The 20,997-nt window shown below is 46.2% G+C and overlaps 1 protein-coding gene across 1 annotated transcript; it reads left to right on the top strand.

The window, feature by feature from the left end:
• Nucleotides 1-479: 479 nt before the first annotated feature.
• On the top strand, nucleotides 480-5,832 carry LOC123252490 (GDNF family receptor alpha-4-like; the record flags this gene model as incomplete). The annotated part of the gene is made up of 6 exons (XM_044681786.1): nucleotides 480-855; nucleotides 3,089-3,166; nucleotides 4,193-4,568; nucleotides 4,646-4,755; nucleotides 5,363-5,497; nucleotides 5,642-5,832. Coding segments are annotated over 6 exons (1,266 nt in total), but the record flags the coding sequence as incomplete, so codon positions are not given.
• Nucleotides 5,833-20,997: the final 15,165 nt, after the last annotated feature.

Raw genomic sequence — 20,997 nt, 5'->3', positions numbered from 1 at the left:
CCCTAAGAATCAACATTGCCTATTAGTTCCAAGGCAGAAGAGCATTAAGGGCTAGATAATGGGAGTGAAGTGACTTGCCCAGTCACACAGCTGGGAAGTGTCTGAGGCTATATTTGAACCCAGGAATTCCCAAATCCAAGTCTGATGCTTTATCTAGCTGCTCCTAGTGAATTCAGCCTTTATTATTCTTATTATTTTTTAACTCTTTGCCTTCCATCTTAAAATCAGTACTGTGTGTTGGTTCGAAGGCAGAAGAATGGTAAGGGCTAGGCAATGGAGGTTAAGTGACTTGCCCAGGGTCTGAAGTCAGCTTTGAACTAGGACCTCCTGACTCTAGGCTTGAATCAATCAATCAATCAATCTCTCTCTCTCTCTCTCTCTCTCTCTCTCTCTCTCTCTCTCTCTCTCCCTCCCTCCCTCCTTCCCTCTCCTCCTTTCCTTCCCTCTTTTCCTCCTTCCTTCCCTCCTCCCTCTCTCTGGGTCTGGATATCTGTCTTGTCTATCCCACTCTCGCTCTCCTCTCTTTTTTCCTTCCCTCTCCCACAGAGACCTTTTCAGGCTCTTGGTCTCTGAGGCCAAGCCAAGACCCGAGGCCAGAGAGAGACCAAGACTGCCTGAGGGCCAGTGAACACTGTGCCCAGGATGCCAGCTGCAGTGCTCGGCTCCGCACACTTCGCCAGTGTGTGGCAGGAGATGGTGTAGCCAAACTGGGGCCTGATGCCCAGAGCCAGTGCCAGAGCACGATCCAAGCACTGCTGTCCAGTAGTCTCTATGGCTGCCGATGTCGGCGGGGCATGAAACGGGAGAAAGACTGCCTGGGCGTGTATTGGAGCCTGCGTCACACCCTCCCACAAGGTCAGTGGGGGTCAGCCCCTGCTTCTATACCCGGAAGATCGCTGTGGGTCACAGAGAGTCACTGTGGCCTCCTGCCTCCAAACCCCATTGTCCACACAGGCATTCTAGCCCCACCACTGCCTTCCTCTTCCCCTGCCCTGGAGAAACACACTGCCCACTTCTTCTTCCTTCTCTCACCTCTCTCCTACCACTTGCTTGCCTCTCCCTTTGCTCATTCTGTCCAGACTCTCGAGCTCTGCCTTAGAAAGCCTGTTCTCATCGAGCTCATCCTTTCTCCATTCATTTCTAAAGCAAAATCCTTCCTTCTGTTTTCCTTAGCTATGTACATACCCCTGGCCTAGCTACCCTGTGAGGGATACAAAGGGAGAGCAGACCTGGGGTTGCTCTCAGGGAGAGACCCCGGCTCTACCTTCAGGGAACTCACTATTGGGAGAACAGAAGGGGAGCACGCCTGAGATCTACCTGCTGGAGACCTTATAACATTGGTCTTCAGCGTCAGGAAACAAAATGTCCAAATATATCCCACCTGGAGAAGATCTGTCTTCAGGACTCTGAAGCGCTGTCATAGGGAAGGAAGAGGGATTCCACTTGTTCGGCTTTGCCCCAGAAGACAGTCAGGAGTGATGATAATAATTGGTGTTCATAGAGCTTTTACTGCATTTTACATACATTTGATCATTTAAGCCAGTGGTTCCCAAACTTTTTTGGCCTACCACCCCTTTCCAGAAAAAATATTACTTAGCCCCCTGGAAATTAATTTTTTAAAAATTTTAATAGCAATTAATAAGAAAGATAAATTCATCTGTCACCATCACTGCCTCACTGGATTGCTGCAGTACCCACCAGGGGGCGGTAGCACCCACTTTGGGAATCACTGATTTAAGCCTTCTAATAGCCCTGGGATGAAGATTCTAAAAGTATTAGTGGGGGCAGACAGAAAGTCCTGGGTTCAAATTTGGCCTCAGATACTTCCTAGCTGTGTGACCCTGGGCAAGTCACTTAATCCCAGTTGCCTAGTCCTTAACTCTCTTCTGCCTTAGAACCAATACATAGTATATGGAAGGTAAGGATTTTTTTTCTTAAGTATTATCATCCTTATTTTATAGATGAGGCCACTGAGGCACAGAAATGTTAAGTCTATTACACAGACTAGTAGTAAGTGCCAGAGATGGGATTCCAACTTACCTTTCCTGATTTCCAGTCTAGCACTTTTAGCCTCTCCAGTGGAGCTTAGGGGAGGGATGAAGAGTGGATTTGCAGAAAGAGAGAGTTTTGTCTCCAAGTAAAGAAGACAGTTTCTAAAAATAAGAGCTATCCAGGGTGCTGCCGTAGTAAGGCTGAGTTTCCTGTCTCTTGAAGTCTTCAAGCAGAGGAAGGGACATTGCTGTGGTCAGACTAGATGCAGTCTGAGGTTCCTTCCAGCCCTGAAGGCAGCGTTCTTTAGTGTGCACTTTGAGGCGAGCCATTCCAGGGGAGGTGTCCAGCCCTCCCAAGGAGATGAACAGTGAAGTGAGATGGTGAATGTGCTTCGAGGGGTGCCCACGGTTAAGGGGTGTGAAGAGGAAGATGAATCAGCAAAGGAAACCAAGAAGGATGCAGGAAGACAGGGCCTTCTGCCCACATCCCAGAAATGAAAGGAGGGAGAGTATCTAAGAAGAGAGACTTGTCAACAGCTGCCAAATGAGAAGAATTCATTGGATTTGGTACTCCTTCCTCTCAACACTTTGGGGGATATATTGGGATTAAATGTCTCCCTGATAAATACATTAAAAAAACTCTTAATTTCTATTTGAGAATCAATACTGGGTATTGGTTCTAAGGCAGAAGAGGGGTAAGGGCTAGGCAATGGGGGTCAAGTGACTTGCCCAGGGTCACTCAGCTAGGAAGTGTCTGAGGCCAGATTTGCACCCACAACCTCCCCTCTCTGGGCCTGACTCTCAATCCACTGAGCCACCCAGCTGCCCCCTCCCTGATAAATACATAGGTGTCCATCCTCCCCCCAGACCAGAGGCTCCTCAGAGCAAGGGCTATGCCTCTTCCTCTGTGTCTCTCCGGTACTGGGTAGGATTGGGGAAGACTCAACCAGGGGGTGGGTGGGATTCAAAGCTCTGAGAAAGGGGCAGGATAATGGAAACAGAGGGAGGACAGAATGGGGGAGGGGCAAGACTCCAAAGCTCAGAAATCTCCTCATTTTGATCTCTTCTCTCTCCCTTTCTTCCCTCATGAATCTAAGGGATGATGCTAGAAAGCTCTCCCTATGAGCCTTTCATTAGCAGCTTTGACTACGTTGGATTGGCAGCTATTACAGCAGGTATTTACCTCACCAAAGCCCTGAAACATCCCTGAGAACCAGACACCTCCAGTCTCCCCAGCACCCTATTCAGAATATGCCTCCCTTCACAGATCCTCCCTACCCCACCCTCCAATTTACCCTGGGATTTTCAAGAATCTCGTAGGAGTCAGCTTTTCTCTGGCCACTAATAGGGGACCTCTCCTATAAACTTGTTCCTTCACCCTGGTCTTTTGCCAGGGGCCCAGTTACTTCAGGGTGTCGCTTCAAAATTTCTTGAGGAAGACCCCAGTTCAAATGTGGCCCCAGGCACTTCTTAGCTGTGTGACCCTGGGCTTGTTCCTTAACTTCTGCCTGCTTCAGTTTCTTCACTTATAAAAGGAGGATAATAACAGCACCTACTCAGAAGGGTTGTTGAGAGAATCATATGTGCTTGGCATTCTGTAGGTGCTATCCTAAGGATGCTTATTCCCTCCTCTCCTCACTGCCCTTCTCTAATAGAGATGGAACCAGAGAGAGCTATTGTCGGGCTGGGAAAGACAGCGTGCTCTGGGGATTATTCACTTTGTATTATTCATTTTAAAAAGCTGTCTTTTGGCTTTCCTGGCCCTCTCTTCCCCTTAGTGGTGGTAAGGTAAGGTAAACTGCCCCTTTATCAAATCTGGGGACCCCTTCTCGGAAGGAGGTTTTTCAATGCACCAGTAAAACCCACCCGATTACAAAGGAAACCAATCATGCTGAGACGCTGTCATGAACATGTTTTTAAAGCCAGATGAATAAGCCTTGATCTCAGATTTGGACTATCCCATTGACTCCCACTTTGGCTTTTGGTGTTCCTGACTTCCGGTCATTTGCCTTCCCGGCTGCCGTTGGGATTATTCGGCTCCTTTTACCCAGCGCTGGTATTCCTTGGGCTTGGTCAGTTTTTTAGCAGCTCGCTAGCCCACTCTAGTTGGCCCAAGCATCCCAGGGAGGCCCCAGGGGAGGATTTGCAGCGACTGCAAAGCTGGCCCCGTTCCAAGCTCCATCCCCACCTGTTCCATCCAGGGTCGGAGGGCGAGAGCCCTTCCCCGCGGGAGAACCGCTGCCTGGACGCGGCCAAGACTTGCAACATAGACGGGCTGTGCCAGCGACTGCGCGCGGACTACGCGGCCGTGTGCCTGCGGGCCGGCGCCCGTGGCTGTCCCCGCTCCCGCTGCCACCGGGCCCTGCGCCGCTTCTTTGACCGGGTCCGGCCGGCGCTCAGCCACGCGCTGCTTTTCTGTCCTTGCCGACCCGGGGATGCAGCGTGCGCCGAGCGCCGGCGGCAGACCATCGTGCCAACCTGCTCCTACAGCCCCAGCAGCCCCCGCCTTCGCGTCGCCTCGGTCCAGCCCAACTGCTTGGAGCCGCTGGACACCTGCCGGCGGGGGTACGTCTGCAGGTGAGCGGGGGCGGGGATGGAAGGAAGGACGCGGCGCGGCCAGCGCAGGGCCTAATATTGTGCCCGGCTCCCACCAGGGCCCGTTTGGCTGACTTCCAGGAGGCCTGCCAGCCATCCCCGCTCGCCCTCAGTGGATGCATCCGCGAGGATTCCCCGGGCTGCCTACGGGCCTACACTGGCATTCTGGGTATGGGAAGCAGCGTCTACACGGGCATCGGGGATCTACAGAGAGAGCTTGATTTACATGTGCCACCGGGTATAGGGGAAAAAGTAGCGGCCACACCAGCACTCAGGATAAAGGAAAGGAAGAGTCTGTGCACAGAGCGGAGTTCAGGGTGGGGACGGGTCGGGAGCAGAGTGTTTCCATTGACAGCCCAGGTTTGGGAAGGCCGTCTCTACACCGCGCTCCCGTGGTGGGAACGGAACTTCTCTAATTGCAAACTAGAGGTTAGGGGTGTGTGTTTACATAGGCACCGTGCCTGAGGCCGCCTCCGGAGCATCCTGGGTATACGGAGGGAAGGATGTCTCCACAGGCAAAACCGATTTTGGAAAGGGCGTCCTGAACCCAAGGGGGGGGGGGGTTCCATCTGAAGTAAGGGGGAAAGTGCATTCTGCTGGGTGCCCTGCTCCCGGGATATCGACAGAATGGGGGTCGCAGCCCAGATACAGGGGAAGAGGATTTTCCATAGACACCCTGGGTAGAGGGAGTGGGGCATCTATAGGGTCATCCTGGGTATAGGGAAGAGGTAGGTGCAGGGGAGAACAGCTCTCAGGACTTTTTTCTCCCTCTCCAGGGACTCCCATCACACCCAACTATGTGGACAACGTGAGCACCGCTGTAGCACCTTGGTGTAGCTGCCGCTCCAGTGGGAACAGACTTGAAGAATGTGAGACCTTTCTGGGGCTCTTTGTGGGAAACCCCTGCCTCCGTAAGTGCTCTGAGCCTAGGGATGGAACCCAAGTAAGCAGAGGTGCCGGGAGGGGCTGGGGTTGGTGGGGATGGAACAGAGGGCAGCCGGGGAAGAGGCTGACTCAGACCCTGCCCACCGTACCTCTCTCTTCTTTCTCACCAGAAAATGCTATCCTGGCTTTTGGCAACCAGACAGCCCTGAGTCGGGACCCCTCTGCCATCCCACCTAAAATCTACCTACAGGAGCCCTTCTTCAACCAACTGAAGCCCCACCCAACCACCCAGGTAACAATTTCCCGAGCCTATCCAGGCTCCAAGTTCCCTTCAGAGGCCCCTCAGCTCCACCCAGCCTGAACTCTTCCTCTTCAAAGAATGATCTTGTTCCCAAGCAGCCTGAAACCCCTAACTTGCAGCTCACCCCAACCAGGGCTGCCCCCTTTGTCTAGGGAAGTAGTTTCCCCAAACACTGCCATCAACTCCTGCCTAGCCTTGGTGAAGAGAGAAAACACACACACACACACACACACACACACACACACACACACACACACACACACACACNNAACACACACACACACACACACACACACACACACACACACACACACACAAAATTTCCTCTCCTACATTCCTTTTGATTTATCTCAATCAAAATTTGTCACACATTCACTATTTGCAAGACTGCCCCTCCTGGGTTTTCAAAGAGGAAATGACACAGTCCCTGCCCAGAGGAAGTTTATAATCTAACGGATGACATGCAGACAAATAAACATGATGCAAGGGAGATTATGACAGGTACAAGAGAACCCCAGAAAAATAGGAAGAAGGAGAGGTCACTTATACCTGTGAGGAGGTGAAGGGGGATGGTGGGAACCCAGGAAGGCTTCAGAGAAGAAGTGGCCTGAAGCACCAAAAGGATTTTGATTCATGGAGATGAGGGTCTGATGGATGGTTTTAAGGACATGAGGGTCTGAGCAGGTGCTCAGGAGGGAAAACAGGATAAGACGGGAAGCGGGGAGTCCAAAACCAGCCTGGAAAGGGACAAGATGGAACTCATTGATGGAGGATCTGAAATTCCAAGCTCAGGAGTTTCTATTTATCCTACAAGGAGCCACCAAAGGTTTCTGCTTATTACTGGGGAGATGCTTTCAGGGCAAGTCTGCCCTCAGATACTTCTTAACTGTGGACTCTGGGCAATTCACTTAACCTCTCTGTCTCCATTTCTTCAAGTGTAAATTGGGGATAACAACTGCACCTGCCTCTCAGGGTGTCTCCGGGATCAAATGAGATGATATTTGTTGGTTGCTTCGCATGTAGTAGGTGCTATAGAAATGTTTACTCCCTTCCTCTCCGAAGCACATACTCAGAGGGCAATCCAGCAGTCTTTAAGGTATTGAAAACTTCAAGCTGCCCTTAAGACTTGGGACGCCCTGTATAGACACTGTCTCATCGCTCGCCTCCGTGGCCCCACTTCTTCCCCTCTTCCATCCATCATGGATGGTCATTCACCAGTTTATCCAAAGGACAGTTTCGAACATACTCCTCCCCTTCTCAAGAATCTTCAGTGACTCAGTGGCGCTTCTAGGATGAAATACAGACTCAAAGTCTCTGTCCCCAGGTTATTTTTTTTTTCAGATTTCTCTTGCCTTACTTCCATTTCCAGCCCAGCTGGTTTTAACTGCTTGTCCTTTATACCCATCCTACCATCTGGTGCCTCCGGGTCTCTGGCAGACCCGGAATGCCTTCCCTCCTCATCTCCTGGTCTCAGAATCCTTGTTTTCAAAGCTTGGTTTGCCCACCACTTTCTGTGGGAAGCCTTTTCGGATCCCATCACTGTGGGTGCTGCTTCGTCAGATTACTTGTACGTACCTGTACCTTTTCCATGTTGAACCCTCTTCCCCAGAGTGTCGACACCTTGAGGGCAAGACTGTTTTTTGCTTTTGTCCTTGCAATTCCAGGAGCAACGAGGGGATGGTAAGCATTTAAGAAGTGTTTGATTGAGCCCTTCTCTCCCTTGCAGGTGTCAGTGGAAGGAAGACCTTCCACTGGGGGCTCTCCAAGGCTCTGGGGGCCTCAAGGCTTGACCCTCCCCAGGGATCAACTGCTTCTTACAGTCCTAGCCCTCTGGTACCTGCCCTGACTGGGAAAGGAAGACAGAACAAACAAGCCTGTTTACATCCATTCTCATCAGAGGGGGTGGCGTAATGGGACTCTGAGTCAGAGAGAAATAGGAACCCAAGGGGCAGCCTTGAGCTGGCCCCAACTGTCCCTCACTTCAGACCTCTGCTGGTCTGTGACCTGGACCCTTCCTGCCTTTCTCTCTGGGCACAGTTCAGAGAGGAAGGGCTGGGGGGACAGTGGGGCATGATCTGGGGGGTGGGGTGGGCAAAGAAGACACCCCATTCTAGAGCCTGCTGGACCTGAAATGCTCTGTACCATCTGCCTCCTGTGCTGAGGGCTGGCCTTAAGTCTTGGGATCCAAGATCTAGCGTTCCTCTAGAACATAAACTCCTTGAGGGCAAGGACTCACACCCAGTTGTTATTCAGCCACATAGATGTCCCCCGTTCTTTGTGACCCAGGGACTGTGCTATCCGTGGGGTTTCTTGGCAAAGATACTGGCTGGTTTCCCATTTCCTTCTCCAGTATACTGAGGTTAAGTCTGTCCACAGGGTCACACAGCCAGTTAGTGTCTGAGGCAGATTTTGAACTTGGCTCTTTCCACTGAGTTACCTTGCTGCCTCCTTAGTGGGCACTTAATAAAATGCTCATGGATTGAGATGATGGTTTGGTAGGATTTTAGAGCTGGAAAGAAGTTTAGAGAACATAGAATCCAACTCCCTCATGGCACAGATGAGGAAACTGATCTTCTCAGGATTTGGTGGAATGTAAAGAGCTTGTGGACAGTCAGGAGACCTAAGCTGAGCGTCAGTCCTGTCCCTCATGAGCTGGGTGGGCTTGGGAAAATCAACTGCTCTCTCTGAGCCTCAATTTCCTCATCTTTAGAATGGGAATAACCTTCGATGACATTTAAGGTCTTTCTCTCCTCTTAGCTTTATAATTAAACAATCCTGAATTCCCATTTCACAGGACTGTCGTGAGGGCGGTACTTCGTTAAGCCTTAAAGCCCTAGAGAAAGCTTTTTAATTCAGCTGAGAGAGGAGTGGGGTGGGGGTGGGCGGGAGGAGTGTTCCGGGCCCTGGCATGAAGAGGAAACTGCCCGATAGGATGGGGGAGGCAGGACTAGACAGCAATTTCCCTGAAAAAAAAAGATCTCAGGGTTTTGGTAGACCCAAATGAGTTGGCCATGGATCGGGCAGAAAAAACTGCTACTTGTCTCCAGGCTGTGTTAAGGAGGCCAGAGCCTCGAGAAGGAAGGTGGGGAGCGCCCCATCTGGAGAGGGCACTAGAGTCTGGGGGCAACATGGGAGGGGAGACAAGGATGACCGGGATTGGCTTGGGAAAAGGATGACTTACTCTGCTTGTTCTCAGAAGGGAGAGAGGAAGAGGGCACCCTGGGAGGTGGATTCTGTCCACTAAAAAAGGAAATGGGCCATCTGACTGCACAGGAGTCCTTTACCGCTGGACCTTTTTAAAGCCTGGGTTGAGGACCATGTGGGTGGGATGCTTTAGAAAGCAGGTGGGAGGTTCTTCCAGGTGGGAGAGGGGGTGTGACTGGGCAGAAGGAGCCCCCCCTTCCTTTCAGAGCAACTCCTCTGAAGGGGGTGGGCTAGATCAGGGAAGGGTGAGGCAGGGAGGAAGAGACAAGGAAGGGGGTAAAGGAGGAGGCAGGATAGAGGAGTTTATTGTGAGGGGCTATTTTTAAATTTTTATTTAAAGGGCAGGACTTCCTTATTCTTTGTAAAATTGCAAATTTGGGGCCTTTTTTTTAAAATAAGGAAAATAAAAGCCTTAGCACTGAACCAAGTACCTAATTCTGGTCTAGCGGATGCTGATTTCCCTTACTTGGTGCCTTTTTATTTCATTAGTGCTTTCATGTGCTTTCCCCAGAACAGCCACATGAGATGGTCAGGGCCAGGATTATTATCTCCATTTTACTGATGGGACCACTGAGACCCAGAGGAGGGCAGGGATTTTCTCTGTCATTAAGAGAGTCACAGCAGGAGCCAGGAGGAGAAGCCAGGTGTCCTTTGCTCTTTCTGAGGTCCTGGTGTTCCCTCTCTCTCCCCCCTGCTGAATGATCCCATAATCAGTCCCACGAAAGCCCCAAGCCCATCTGCCTACAGGGTTCCCCAAGTGCTGGGGGCAATTGCTTGTACGTGGGGGACCTCCAAGCTCACCTACCCACGTTTTCTCCCTCTCCCCCTCCACACCCACATAGTGCCTCTTATTCCAGATGGACGGCTGGCCTGGAACAGTAATAACAGCAAACTTTTCTCTAGTGCTTATTATGTTCCAGGCACCATGCTAAGTGCTTTAGAAATATCCTCTCCTTTCATTCTCACAACCACTCTGGGAGGTAGATGGTGTTTTACCACTGCTTTACCAACGATGCCACTGAGGCAGACAAGTTAAATGACTTGCTCAGGGTCACACAGCAAATATTCAAGCCCTGGTTTTCTCGACTCCAGACTCGATGCCCAGGACAGTGGATGAGGGAAAAGAGGGAATCAAAGGGATTGGAACTGGAAGGGCCCTTCTCCAGATTCTAGAGGAAGAAACTGAGGCTTCGAGAGAGCTGGCAATTCAGTTCAATAACCATTTATTAAACACCCACTCGGTGTAAAGCTCTATGCTAGATGCTGAGAATACAAAGACCAAACGGAAGCAGCCCCTGCCCTAGACTTTAATTCTTTTTTATTTTTTATTTTAAACCCTTAACTTCTGTATTGACTCATAGGTGGAAGAGTGGTAAGGGTGGGCAATGGGGGTCAAGTGACTTGCCCAGGGTCACACAGCTGGGAAGTGTCTGAGGCCGGATTTGAACTTAGGACAGCCTAGACTTTAATTCTCTGGCCAGGAGGGGGTGTTACAGCAGAGAGACTCCTACGAAGTAATTTCAGGAGGGAGAATAAGTTCGACAGAGAGAATCTGGAGCGGGTGGCACCTTAGTGGTGCTTTGAAGGAAGCTAGAGATTCTCAGCAGCAGAGAAGAGGAGGGAGCCTTCTAGCCTAGGAGAAGGATGAGAGGCACGAGAGAAAGGTCTTGTGCAGGGAGTCATTTAATCGGCACAGAGTTTCTTAGGAGACTAAATAAGAAATAAAGCTGGAAAGCAAGATGGAATTAGATTGGGAGGAACTTTAAAGACCAAGCTGAGGAATCTGAATTTCATTTTGGCAGCCAACTGGGAATCGGTGCACATTTTTGGGAAGGGAATGAACGAGGTCAGATCTGTGCTTTAGGAAGATCATCACCATTTTACAACATCACTTTACAGAGGAAGAAACAGGCTCATAATTAGAGGGAATATGCCCAAGATGACCCAGCTAAAGGGTCAAAGACCTCTGACCCCAAATTCCAACTGCCTTTTGCAAGGAACTGAGGCAGGGGCTCCATCTGTATCTCCTCATTTCCTCACAATAAAGTGTCCAAGGATTTCCACAGGATGTATTTTTTATGTGAATGTGTATGTACACACACACTTGAGGAGGGAAGGAGGGAGAGGAAGAGAGGGTAAGGGGAGGGAGCATCAATGCCACCCAACCTGAGGGCACGAAGTTTAGACGGTCCCTGCTCTCATAGAACTCATAGTCCAGTAGTGGGGAAAACAAGAACAACTATATAATACACAACATGTATTTGAGAAGAATGAATACAAGACTCTGGGAGATCTGGAAAAAAAAACACCCCAACAAAAAAACCGAAAACTGTCTGATATGGGGAGCCAGGGGAGACTTCCTGGAGGAAGCATTTGAAATCCTTAAAAGGAAAGGTACAGGATGGGTCAGAGATGGGAGAGGAAGATAGGGCATTCTAGGCACAAGGAGCAGTCTGGGCACCGACACAGGGGACGGTGGGGACTATCCACAAGATGGTGAACAGCACTCCATGCTGCAAAGGGGTCAAGAAGAATCAGGATTGAGAAAAGGCCATGAAATTAGGTACTTAAGAAACTTAAATAAGGCAACTTTGGAGAGAGCAGCTTAGTAAATGATTCAGAAGACAGACTACAGACAGTTTAAGAAAGAGGAGAAGAAGTAGAGGCAAAGAACGGAGACTTTTTTTTAAGAGTCTGTAAAATGGAGGAGATAAAGGATGACAGCTTGAGGGGAAAGTAGGACAAAGTTGTTTGTTTTTTAAAGATGGGGATGTTTTTGTAGACACCAGTCAGGAGATGGGGAGAGGTTGAAAGTTAAATCCAGTTAGGGGTAATGTCTGGATTAGCGAGGTTGGTCTTGGTCAAAAGACCTGTCACTTTGTCAGGGATTGAAAAAAAAAGAGTAGAGGATAGTGCCAAAGGATTCTGAGATATAGAGTAGAAGAGTGAGCTCAAGGGGGAATAGTCTCTTCTTATTAAAATGAGAGCTGAGATTCTTTGCTGAGAAAATGGGAGGGCTTGTTGAGAGAAGAACAAGTTTGAAATAGCCCTTTTGGGGATAATAGAGAAATAATGGTGGGGAGGAGAGCAAAATGATCCCTTTAGGTCCAGCTGATTTTGGGTGGATCTAGTTAAAAGTTATGTGATATCCTCTAGTACCATTTAGTAGCATTAAGAGTCAGATCAGAGGAGCTCATTGAGGGGAGGGTAATTTAGGGAGGTTTGAGAAGAGATGAGGAGTATTAGGACAAGGAACCAAGTGGTTCATGCATAAAGGAAAGTATAGGGATGAACAGCTTATCTAAAGGGCAAAGATTGGGAAGTGAGATCAGAGCAGGAGGAAAATGAAGTCAGTAAATGATAGCCTGGGACAATACTGAGGAATGAAGGAACCTGAAATCATTATGAGAATGCAGAGGTTTCTACTCGCCAAAGGCAAATGCAGGAATTATATGAACACAATTATAAAATACTTTTCACACAAATAAGACTAGATCTAAACAATTGGAAAAAATAATTGCTCATGGATAGGCAGAGCTAATATAATAAAAATGACAATTCTATCTAAATCAATTTATTTATTTAGTGCCATACCAATTAAATTACCAAATATTTTATGGGACTAGAAAAAATAGTAACAAAATCCATCTAAAAGAACAAAAGTTCAAGAATATCACCGGAACTAATGAAAAATGTGAAGGAAAATACTGAAGTTTAGGAGGGGGATATAGGGAGAGTTGGAAAGACAGGTTAGGCTTAGTTAAAGGAATTTTGGAATTGGTGGTCATGAAAATGGAATCCTTGTGGGCAATGGTAAGATCAAAGGTCTGTCCTTCCCTGAGTGTGGTGGTAAGCCAAGGGCACTGAAGAGAGATATTTGAAGAAGCATCAACATGTGTACTGAAGTCCCCCATAAAGAGGGGGAGTTGGGGTAGAAAGAAGTTAAACTTCTCTTCATCTCAGACCATTCATTTTCTGGCACTCCAGGAGGCCTGGTTCCATCTTTGACTCTTATTATGATGTCATGTCCTACAATGGCCATGAAGATGCTTAGGGAGGAGCTTTACTTCTCTTGGTCATTTCCTGATCCTTACTGTAGTCACCACTCAGAAATCTCTCTTCTGAGCCTTACTCCATCCAGAAATACCAGCTACTATGTATGTACAAGGATCTATGTTGGGTGCTGGATACAGAGACAAAAATGAAGCCATTCTTGACCTCAAGGAGATTAAAATCTAGTGTAGTTTTAGGATTGTGGAGCTATATAAAATAGATTCAAGTTAATTTGTAGGGGAAGGACACTAGAAAAAGCTTCATGTAGGAGCACGGTATTTGAGCTGCATTTTGAAGGAAACTAGAGATTCTAAGAGGCTGAGAGAAGGAGAAAGTCCTTCCAGGCTTGGGTATAAAGTCATAGACAAATACAAGATAGGGAGTAAGGTGGGAAACAAGGTGAGAAAGTGATTGAAGACAGGTCATGGAGAGCTTTAAAAGCCAAACAGCAGTTTATATTCGATACTAAAGACAATGGGGATTTGGGTTTGGGAGTGACGTGGTCAATGGTTCCTCTTCAATGAAGCCCTTGCCCTCAGATTTGGGGACTTCACTGCACATGCTGGACTTCCATTTAACAGCTTGACGTCCCAGCAAAAATCCTTAGTTCAAGAGTTTCCTGAACTGCCACAATCTGTACCTTCAATCCACTTCAGCCCTACACAAGGTTGTCATTTCTTTTTGGTTGGCTTTGTTATGATGATAATAACAGATATTTTGGAGAAGCAGATAAATGTGTCTGGGCCAATATATCTTCAAGTCACAACCACTGATTGACAGGCTTTCAGTGAGGAAAGGAGGGGGTTAGACACTCCTGGGTCTCAAACCCCTCCCCCCTAAGCAGTTGCTGGTTTCAGTTGGAAGATGGAGACTGAATAAGATTCTTCTGGTAAGTTTCTGTTATGGCTGAGCCCCAATGATGTTCCCTTTCTTTAATTTATACTCCTCACAGATCTGATAGAGGAATAAGTAGAAGCTAGCTATCTAACTGATGAGGACAGAGATAAATGATCTTCTTAAAACTGGCAGCAGACAGGATTCAAACTAGATGTCCAGACTGAGTTGTGAGTATTCCCCAAATAATTGCCAGGCACAGATTTGAAGGTAAAGGTTATATTATGAAGTAAAAAGGAAAACTAAAGAGGTTAATGAGGGTTTTGGATAAGAAAAGATGACACTGAGCTGTTAGGTTGAAGCTGCCCTTCCCCCCACAGGAGGGGGTGAAGGGCACTTAACTAAAACTGACTCTCTTGCTATTAATCAATATTTTTACTCTCTAATCACTAAATATTTGTTGTATTGAAGTTGATAAAGATCAACCCTATTAAACAGGCTAACCCTTATGTAGAAACCACAATGGCTTATGCCATAATGGCCACTCAAGGGAACCCCAAGTCTTGAGTAGTAAGCAGAATGTCTGCTCACTTCAACCTCTAGAAAGCAACTCCCTCAACCCTTCTCAACTGCCCCCTCACCCAAAGTTCTCCAGGGGTGACAGGTCAGATGATAAGGACTGGCTACTCAGAAGTGAAGATGCCCATGGTTAGGGATGGCAGATGATTAGGGAGTGAGGGATTCTAGGGGGTAGTTAGTGAAATGTTAGCATGGTTGGTTATGGGTGTCAAGGTTGGGTTTGGAGGTGAATGAACCTAGTGTGGGAGAGATGGATGGTTTAGGGGGTCAGAAGACATGGTTAAAAAGGCTTAGTGTGAGTGGGAAAGGCAGAGTCAGGAAGTTGATATTGGAGAATGGAATTCTGTATCTTTGGTTCTTGGAGCCGATATAATTTTAAGAGAGGCCAAGCTCTAAGGCAGTGATTCCCAAAGCGGGTGCCACCGCCCCCTGGTGGGTGCTGCAGCAATCCGGGGAGTAGTGATGGCCACAGGCACATTTATCTTTCCTATTAATTGCTATTAAAATTTAAAAAATTAATTTCCGGGGTGCTAAGTAATATTTTTTCTGGAAAGGGGGTGATAAGCCAAAAAAGTTTGGGAACCACTGCTCTAAGTTATGTAAGTGTGTATGCCTGAGGTGGGCCTGTTGGAGGAGGCTGAGAAATTAAGTGTAATGGGGACATTAAGAAGAATAGAAATGGTTATGGATGATGGCAAGAATGAGGTAGAGAGGACCATGAACCAAATACTGAACTTATGGAAAAAATTGGGAAAACTGTATATTAGGTATATATCACAAGGAGGTCAAAGAACTGAAGAAAGGCACTATACATACCAAATAACTCATAATAGTACTACTTATCATAGTAAAGGACTGGAAACACAAAAATATCCGTTGATGACTGAACAAAACATGGCAGGTGAGTGAATGTAAGAGAAAAATTTGTAATGAAATGTAAGAGACAATGAAGAATTCAGAGCATCATGGGAAGATATGAACTGATGCAGAGTGACATAAGGAGAGGTATTTACTAAATTAGAGGAGGAAATGATCAGTCTCTCCTCTTCATCTTCCTCTTTTCTACCTACAAACAAAATAATCCTGAGTCCCTCCTGGCCATGCGTCTAGAGTCTAGTAGGTCACACACAAATTAGATTTGATCTTCATGACTGCCTGTGAAACTAGGTGTTCTTATTACCCCCATTTACAGATGAGGTAACTAAGGCTGGGAGGGATTAAATTATTTCTTTTGAGTCACACAGCAAGAAAATGATTAAGGCAGCATTTGCATTCAGATCTTCCTGTCCCAATATAATAGAATTCTCCACCCCCACCCCATACAGTTGCCTAGACACATTTCATGTCCCCTGAACCTAGTGGCTTTGATAGTCCTCTACATTCTGGTTCTAGCCTACAGAACAATTCTTATGTCATTCTAATCCAGTATGATTTGTGTCTGTAACAGAGGCTGACACACCAGATTTGTTCCCAGAATCTAGGACCTGAAAGGGACTTCAGAGGTTATCTACTTCAACCTGTATCTGACCAAGATGAAATTATGAAATATTCAACTAATAATTGAAGTCTAATACTTCTTCCATATGACAGCATTCCAAATACTTAAAGACAGAGAAATGAGGGATAATAAATGCTTAGGATAGACTGAGAGAAGATCATGCTATATAGTGAGGGGGAGAAAAGGTACTGTGAGGCTACGCTTGGAAGAGCAGGGAGGATGCTAAGGGGAACGAGATATATTGAATCTGTCTGAATCTGGAACAGGTTGAACAGAACAGAGCTGGAATTAAGGGAGAAATGGAAGATGAACTAGGGAAAGAAGGGAATGGGAAACAGGGAGATGGCAAAGGGAGGTTTTTTTTTTTTAATTTTTTTAAGGAAGATTAGCATAGTTGAAGGAGCTGCTTGGGATTTGGAGTAGAGTATCTGGGTTCAAATCTCTGTTCTGCCCCTTCCTTCCTGTATGACCTTAAATCATTTGGCCTCCTGGCCTGAGTTTCCTCATCTATTAAATGAGATTTCTGGGGTCCCTTCTAAGTCTAATTCTTTGATTCTTTGATCCTGTTCCTACTAAGTGTTCTTTTCCAGACTCAATATTCACAGTTCCTTTATGATCTGTTCTTTACCCTCTAACCATGTTATTCACCCTCTTCTATGCCCATTCTACTTTGTCTATCTCACCTAAAATATGGTACTGTAATAATCTAGATGGGCCTGATTACATGGTCTATCAGTCCAATCACCTCCTTGTTCTGGAGGCTCTGCTTCTCTTCATAAAGCCTATAATTGTTTTTTGGTTGCTGTGTCATGCTGTTGACTCATTTTGTTTACAGTACATCAAAACAACCAGAAAATTTTTATAGGAACTGTCTAGCCATGCCGCTCCCATTGTATTTATGGTTTTAAAAAATCTAAATGTAAAATTTTACTTTTAATCTTTTAAAATTTAATCTTATTTGTTTGGGCCCATTGTTTTACCCAGTCAAGATATCTATTTGAATCCTATCATCTACCCTACTGGCTAACATTGCTCAAAGCTTCCCGTCACCTGTAAACTTGGCCAGTATGTTACCTACGCCTTCTTTACCCAGGTCACTGATAAAAGTGTTACACAGCACAGAGTCAAGGAGAAATTCTTTGGGTATTGTACTGCAGAACATCCAAGTGGTTATTATCCTATTACTCTTCTGGGCCTGGTTATTCAACCAATTCCAAATCTGTGTTATAATCCAATGCATCTCTCTCCATCTTTCAAAATGCTTTGGTGAAGTCTACAGTGAATCTTGCAGAAAGAGTAATTTACTATAGCTCCAGCATTTCCTTCATCTAGATATGGCCTCTCAAAAGGGGAAGGGAGCTCAGCCTGCTGTAGCCTGCCTTTTAATTGGACTAATTTACCCCCTTTGTGATGTGTTCTAGAATTTTTCTAGGAAAAGACATCAAGTTCATTGGTGTACAGCTTACATATCTCACTTTCTTCCTTTTTTGCAAAATGGCAATGTCTTCTCCTTCCCTTTGTTATAGAGTCCTAGGGGGATATATATATATATATATATATATATGTATATATATATATATATATAGTGAGGTGGGGTGGATATAGCTCTTTATTCTCCCTAGGTGCAGATGATGGGGAAACACCAAACCCAATCACCCTTGTTAGTTGATAATTTCCCCTTTCAATAACAGTTGTCCAGGGAGGACACTGAAAGGTTAGGTGGATGGGTAACCCTTTCAGGTCCAACCTGGGGTTGGATAAATTATTAATATAGGGCTCTGATTAGCCTTGGATCACGTTTGTTATCTGATTGCTGGTAGCTCCCTCCCCAAGGGTTGTGAATATAAAGACCACTCAGGAAGGTACTTACTAAACATTATCTATAATCTAAATCAGGGAAAGGATAATCAGGATAAGGTTTAGGGATTGGAGACCCTGTCATTCTAATATCTATAATCTATAATCACTCAGGACTGGAGGCTATTGATTTAGTAGAAGCTGGAACTTTGTTCTTCACAACCCCTCTGGCTCAGCCTGGCCAATGCTAAGCCAGAGAGTGACTGCTCTTGATGCAGCTGTGTTGGTGATTTTATTCTCTCAGCTTTCTCACTATCAGTGTTTGGTGAGGTACTAGCCCTCACAGTCTTCAGGAAATATTCAGACCCACCAACCCTCTTCTTCATAGCCTCCCAGCCTCCCTTCACTACTCAGAGACCCAGAGACCTAAATAGCTAGAAAGATTCAGAGACCTAAAGATCTAAGGGACCAAAACCCAAAGGACTAAAGGCCAAAGACCCCAAAGCCCCTCCAGGTGGCTGTTAGGGTTATTTATACCCCCAGGCCAACCAACTTTTGCCCCGGCTCTTGGCATCTGGGAACATTCCAATCTCTCCAACTGCCTCCCTTGTCAATCAAGGTGACATCCACCATTTCTCAGGATTTGAATATAACACCTTCCACATGGCACCTCTTCTAATCTACAGGGACATTCAAAGATCTCAGCTTTCACTTCTGCCAGTTTTTCAGTTTATTAGGTCTGGTGGCTTACCCTTTATCAAGGTTGTATGCTATGCAGGGGATGTTCCTCCCTACTCTTGTTTACTTTCTCACATCTTCATCCTTCAAGGCCCAGTCGAAGCCCTCTTCTGTGAGGCCTTCCCTGGCATCCGATCTTTCATTTTCTCTCCATCCTGACAGCACTTACAGTCTGCTCCCTTCAATTTGGCAGGATATCACACATTACCTTGTTTTATTAGACTGTTTAACATGATAAGCTTTATCTAACAAGATCATGTGTTCCTGAAGAGCGGAAGGTGAATTATACTTTTCCTAGACTGTGCCATGTGGGCCATAAATGCATCTTATCTTAGGATTTCAATGCCTGTAAGCCTGAGCTGAGCTCAGGAATTGGAGGGTGGCCCTGGAGATACTCTGAATGAATGAATGAATGAATGAATGAATGAATGAATGAATGGACAGATAAAGTGGAACTGTGTCATTTGGGGGAAGCTACAAACTTTCTTGGCCTTGGTTCTTCATCTGTCAAAAAGCAAAGAGCAGAGGGGGTTGGACCAGATAATCATAGCCGACATTCATTACAAAAGTACAACATCTCATTTCTGTCTCACAAACCACTCTGACAGATTAGTATTCATATTATTCTTTTTTTTTTAACAGATGAGGAAATTGAGGGTCAGAGAGGTTAGTTATTTGTCCAGAATCACATTGAGTAAATGTTGGAAGCAGAATTTAAACCCAGGCCTTCTGAGTTCAAGCTGTGGGTTTGTTCCACTATAACCACACTGCTTCATCGGAAATACTCTTTTGTCCCCAGAATGCATGAGCAAAATCTTGTTAAAGTTAAATAGAATGAACAAAATGGGGAAATTGTGAGCAGCAATTGCTGGAAAAGGTGGTTTCCTGGGTCTGAACCTTGCTGCTGTAAGGGTAAAAAGATGATTTGACAAAATATTTATGAGTTAAAAAAAAAAGATTGCAGTTGCCAATTATAAAATATTAGCCCTTAAGTCAAAATGACTGTTAGCAGCTTTGATTTACAACAAGGTAGAGATACTAAAGTGGGAAATGTAAGAAGGAGGTAGAGAAATGTGTAGCCTACCACCCCAAGTGAGCCCAGCTCAGCCTCCGGGAAGGGCTCCCTCAAGTCCCGATCTCCACATGGAAGTCCCTGGGGCATCTTCAGCCAGAAAGCCACCAATGCAAGCCTCTTCCTTCAGCCCGAGTCACTCACCCAGCAAGCCTCTCCAGCGTAGAAAGCTGCAGCCCAGGACCAGTCCAGGAAAAGTGACTGCCTCCAAGAGTCTCCCTTCAAACCAGCTCACCAATGCAGAATGAATGAATGAATGTTCAGGCTGGTCTTTTTAAAGTAGTTTTCTCGAGGTCCCTTCCTGTTGCTCCTCCTCTTCAAGGTAATCGATCACAGCCTCCCAATTTGCTTAGCACTGCTCAGCAGTGGCCTTTGGAGGTGTGACTGTGAACTCTCTTACTTAATGGTTAGCTAGGTGTTAAGTAGGGGTACTTTAAGTTCTTGATTTGATTAATTTTGCTGTTTGATTACATTAAAAATAAACTAAGAGAAGGGGCAGCTGGGTAGCTCAGTGGATTGAGAGCCAGGCCTAGAGACAGGAGGTCCTAGGTTCAAATCTGGCCTCACACACTTCCCAGCTGTGTGACCCTGGGCAAGTCACTTGACCCCTATTGCCTACCCTTACCACTCTTCCACCTATAAGTCAATACACACAGAAGTTAAGGGTTTAAAATAAAAAAAAATTTAAAAAAAAAAAAGAAAAAAATAAACTAAGAGAGTCTAATTCTCACTTCACACTGCTCTGATGACCCCTGGATCCTGTGCCATTTCTGTTCTGCTCCTCAGGGCACTATGGGAAAGAAGCTACTGGTTCTTTGAGAGGAGAGGAGAGTCATAGGGCCTTCCTTCAGGGGCTGGGATGTGTCCCCCTTTCCTTTCTGTAGAACTTAAAAATCACAAAATATTTTTCCTTACAATCAACTCTGTGGAGGTAGGTGATATACATGCTTCTGAAACACTGTGTAGGATTCTCTTGGCCCACCCTGCCTTGGAACACATTCCTCTGAACACTCCTGATGCTTCTGGATTGGTAGGGGGGACGGAGGGAGTAGCATGTGCAGGAAAGCCAATTTGGATTTGAATGAGTTGCAAGGGAAAATATAAGCAGAGAGTGGACATGTTTTCTCACTGGGTCATAATCCCCTGGAGGGCTTACTCTCTAGAATAATTACTCCCCTTTTTAGAATGTTACACAGCTTCACAAAACACTTTCCTATAACACTGATATGAGGCAGGTAGTCCAAGAATTTGTATTCTCATTTTTTTGAACGAGGAAACCGAGGCAAAGAGAGATAAATTACTTAATAATAATCACTTGATATTATATAGTTTTAATATTTGTAAAGTGCTTGACATGGTATTTTGGTTGAGTAACCTGCTTAGTCTTATAGCTCGTAGGTATTGTAGGTATTGCAAGCTCAGTTCTTCTGGTTCTGGGATCACTTTCCCT

This window comes from Gracilinanus agilis, chromosome 6, assembly GCF_016433145.1.
Source record: "Gracilinanus agilis isolate LMUSP501 chromosome 6, AgileGrace, whole genome shotgun sequence".
In the NCBI taxonomy this organism is placed as follows: Eukaryota; Metazoa; Chordata; class Mammalia; order Didelphimorphia; family Didelphidae; genus Gracilinanus; species Gracilinanus agilis.
The sequence above is the reverse complement of the archived record's forward strand: the minus strand, read 5'-3'. Positions and strand labels throughout refer to the sequence as shown.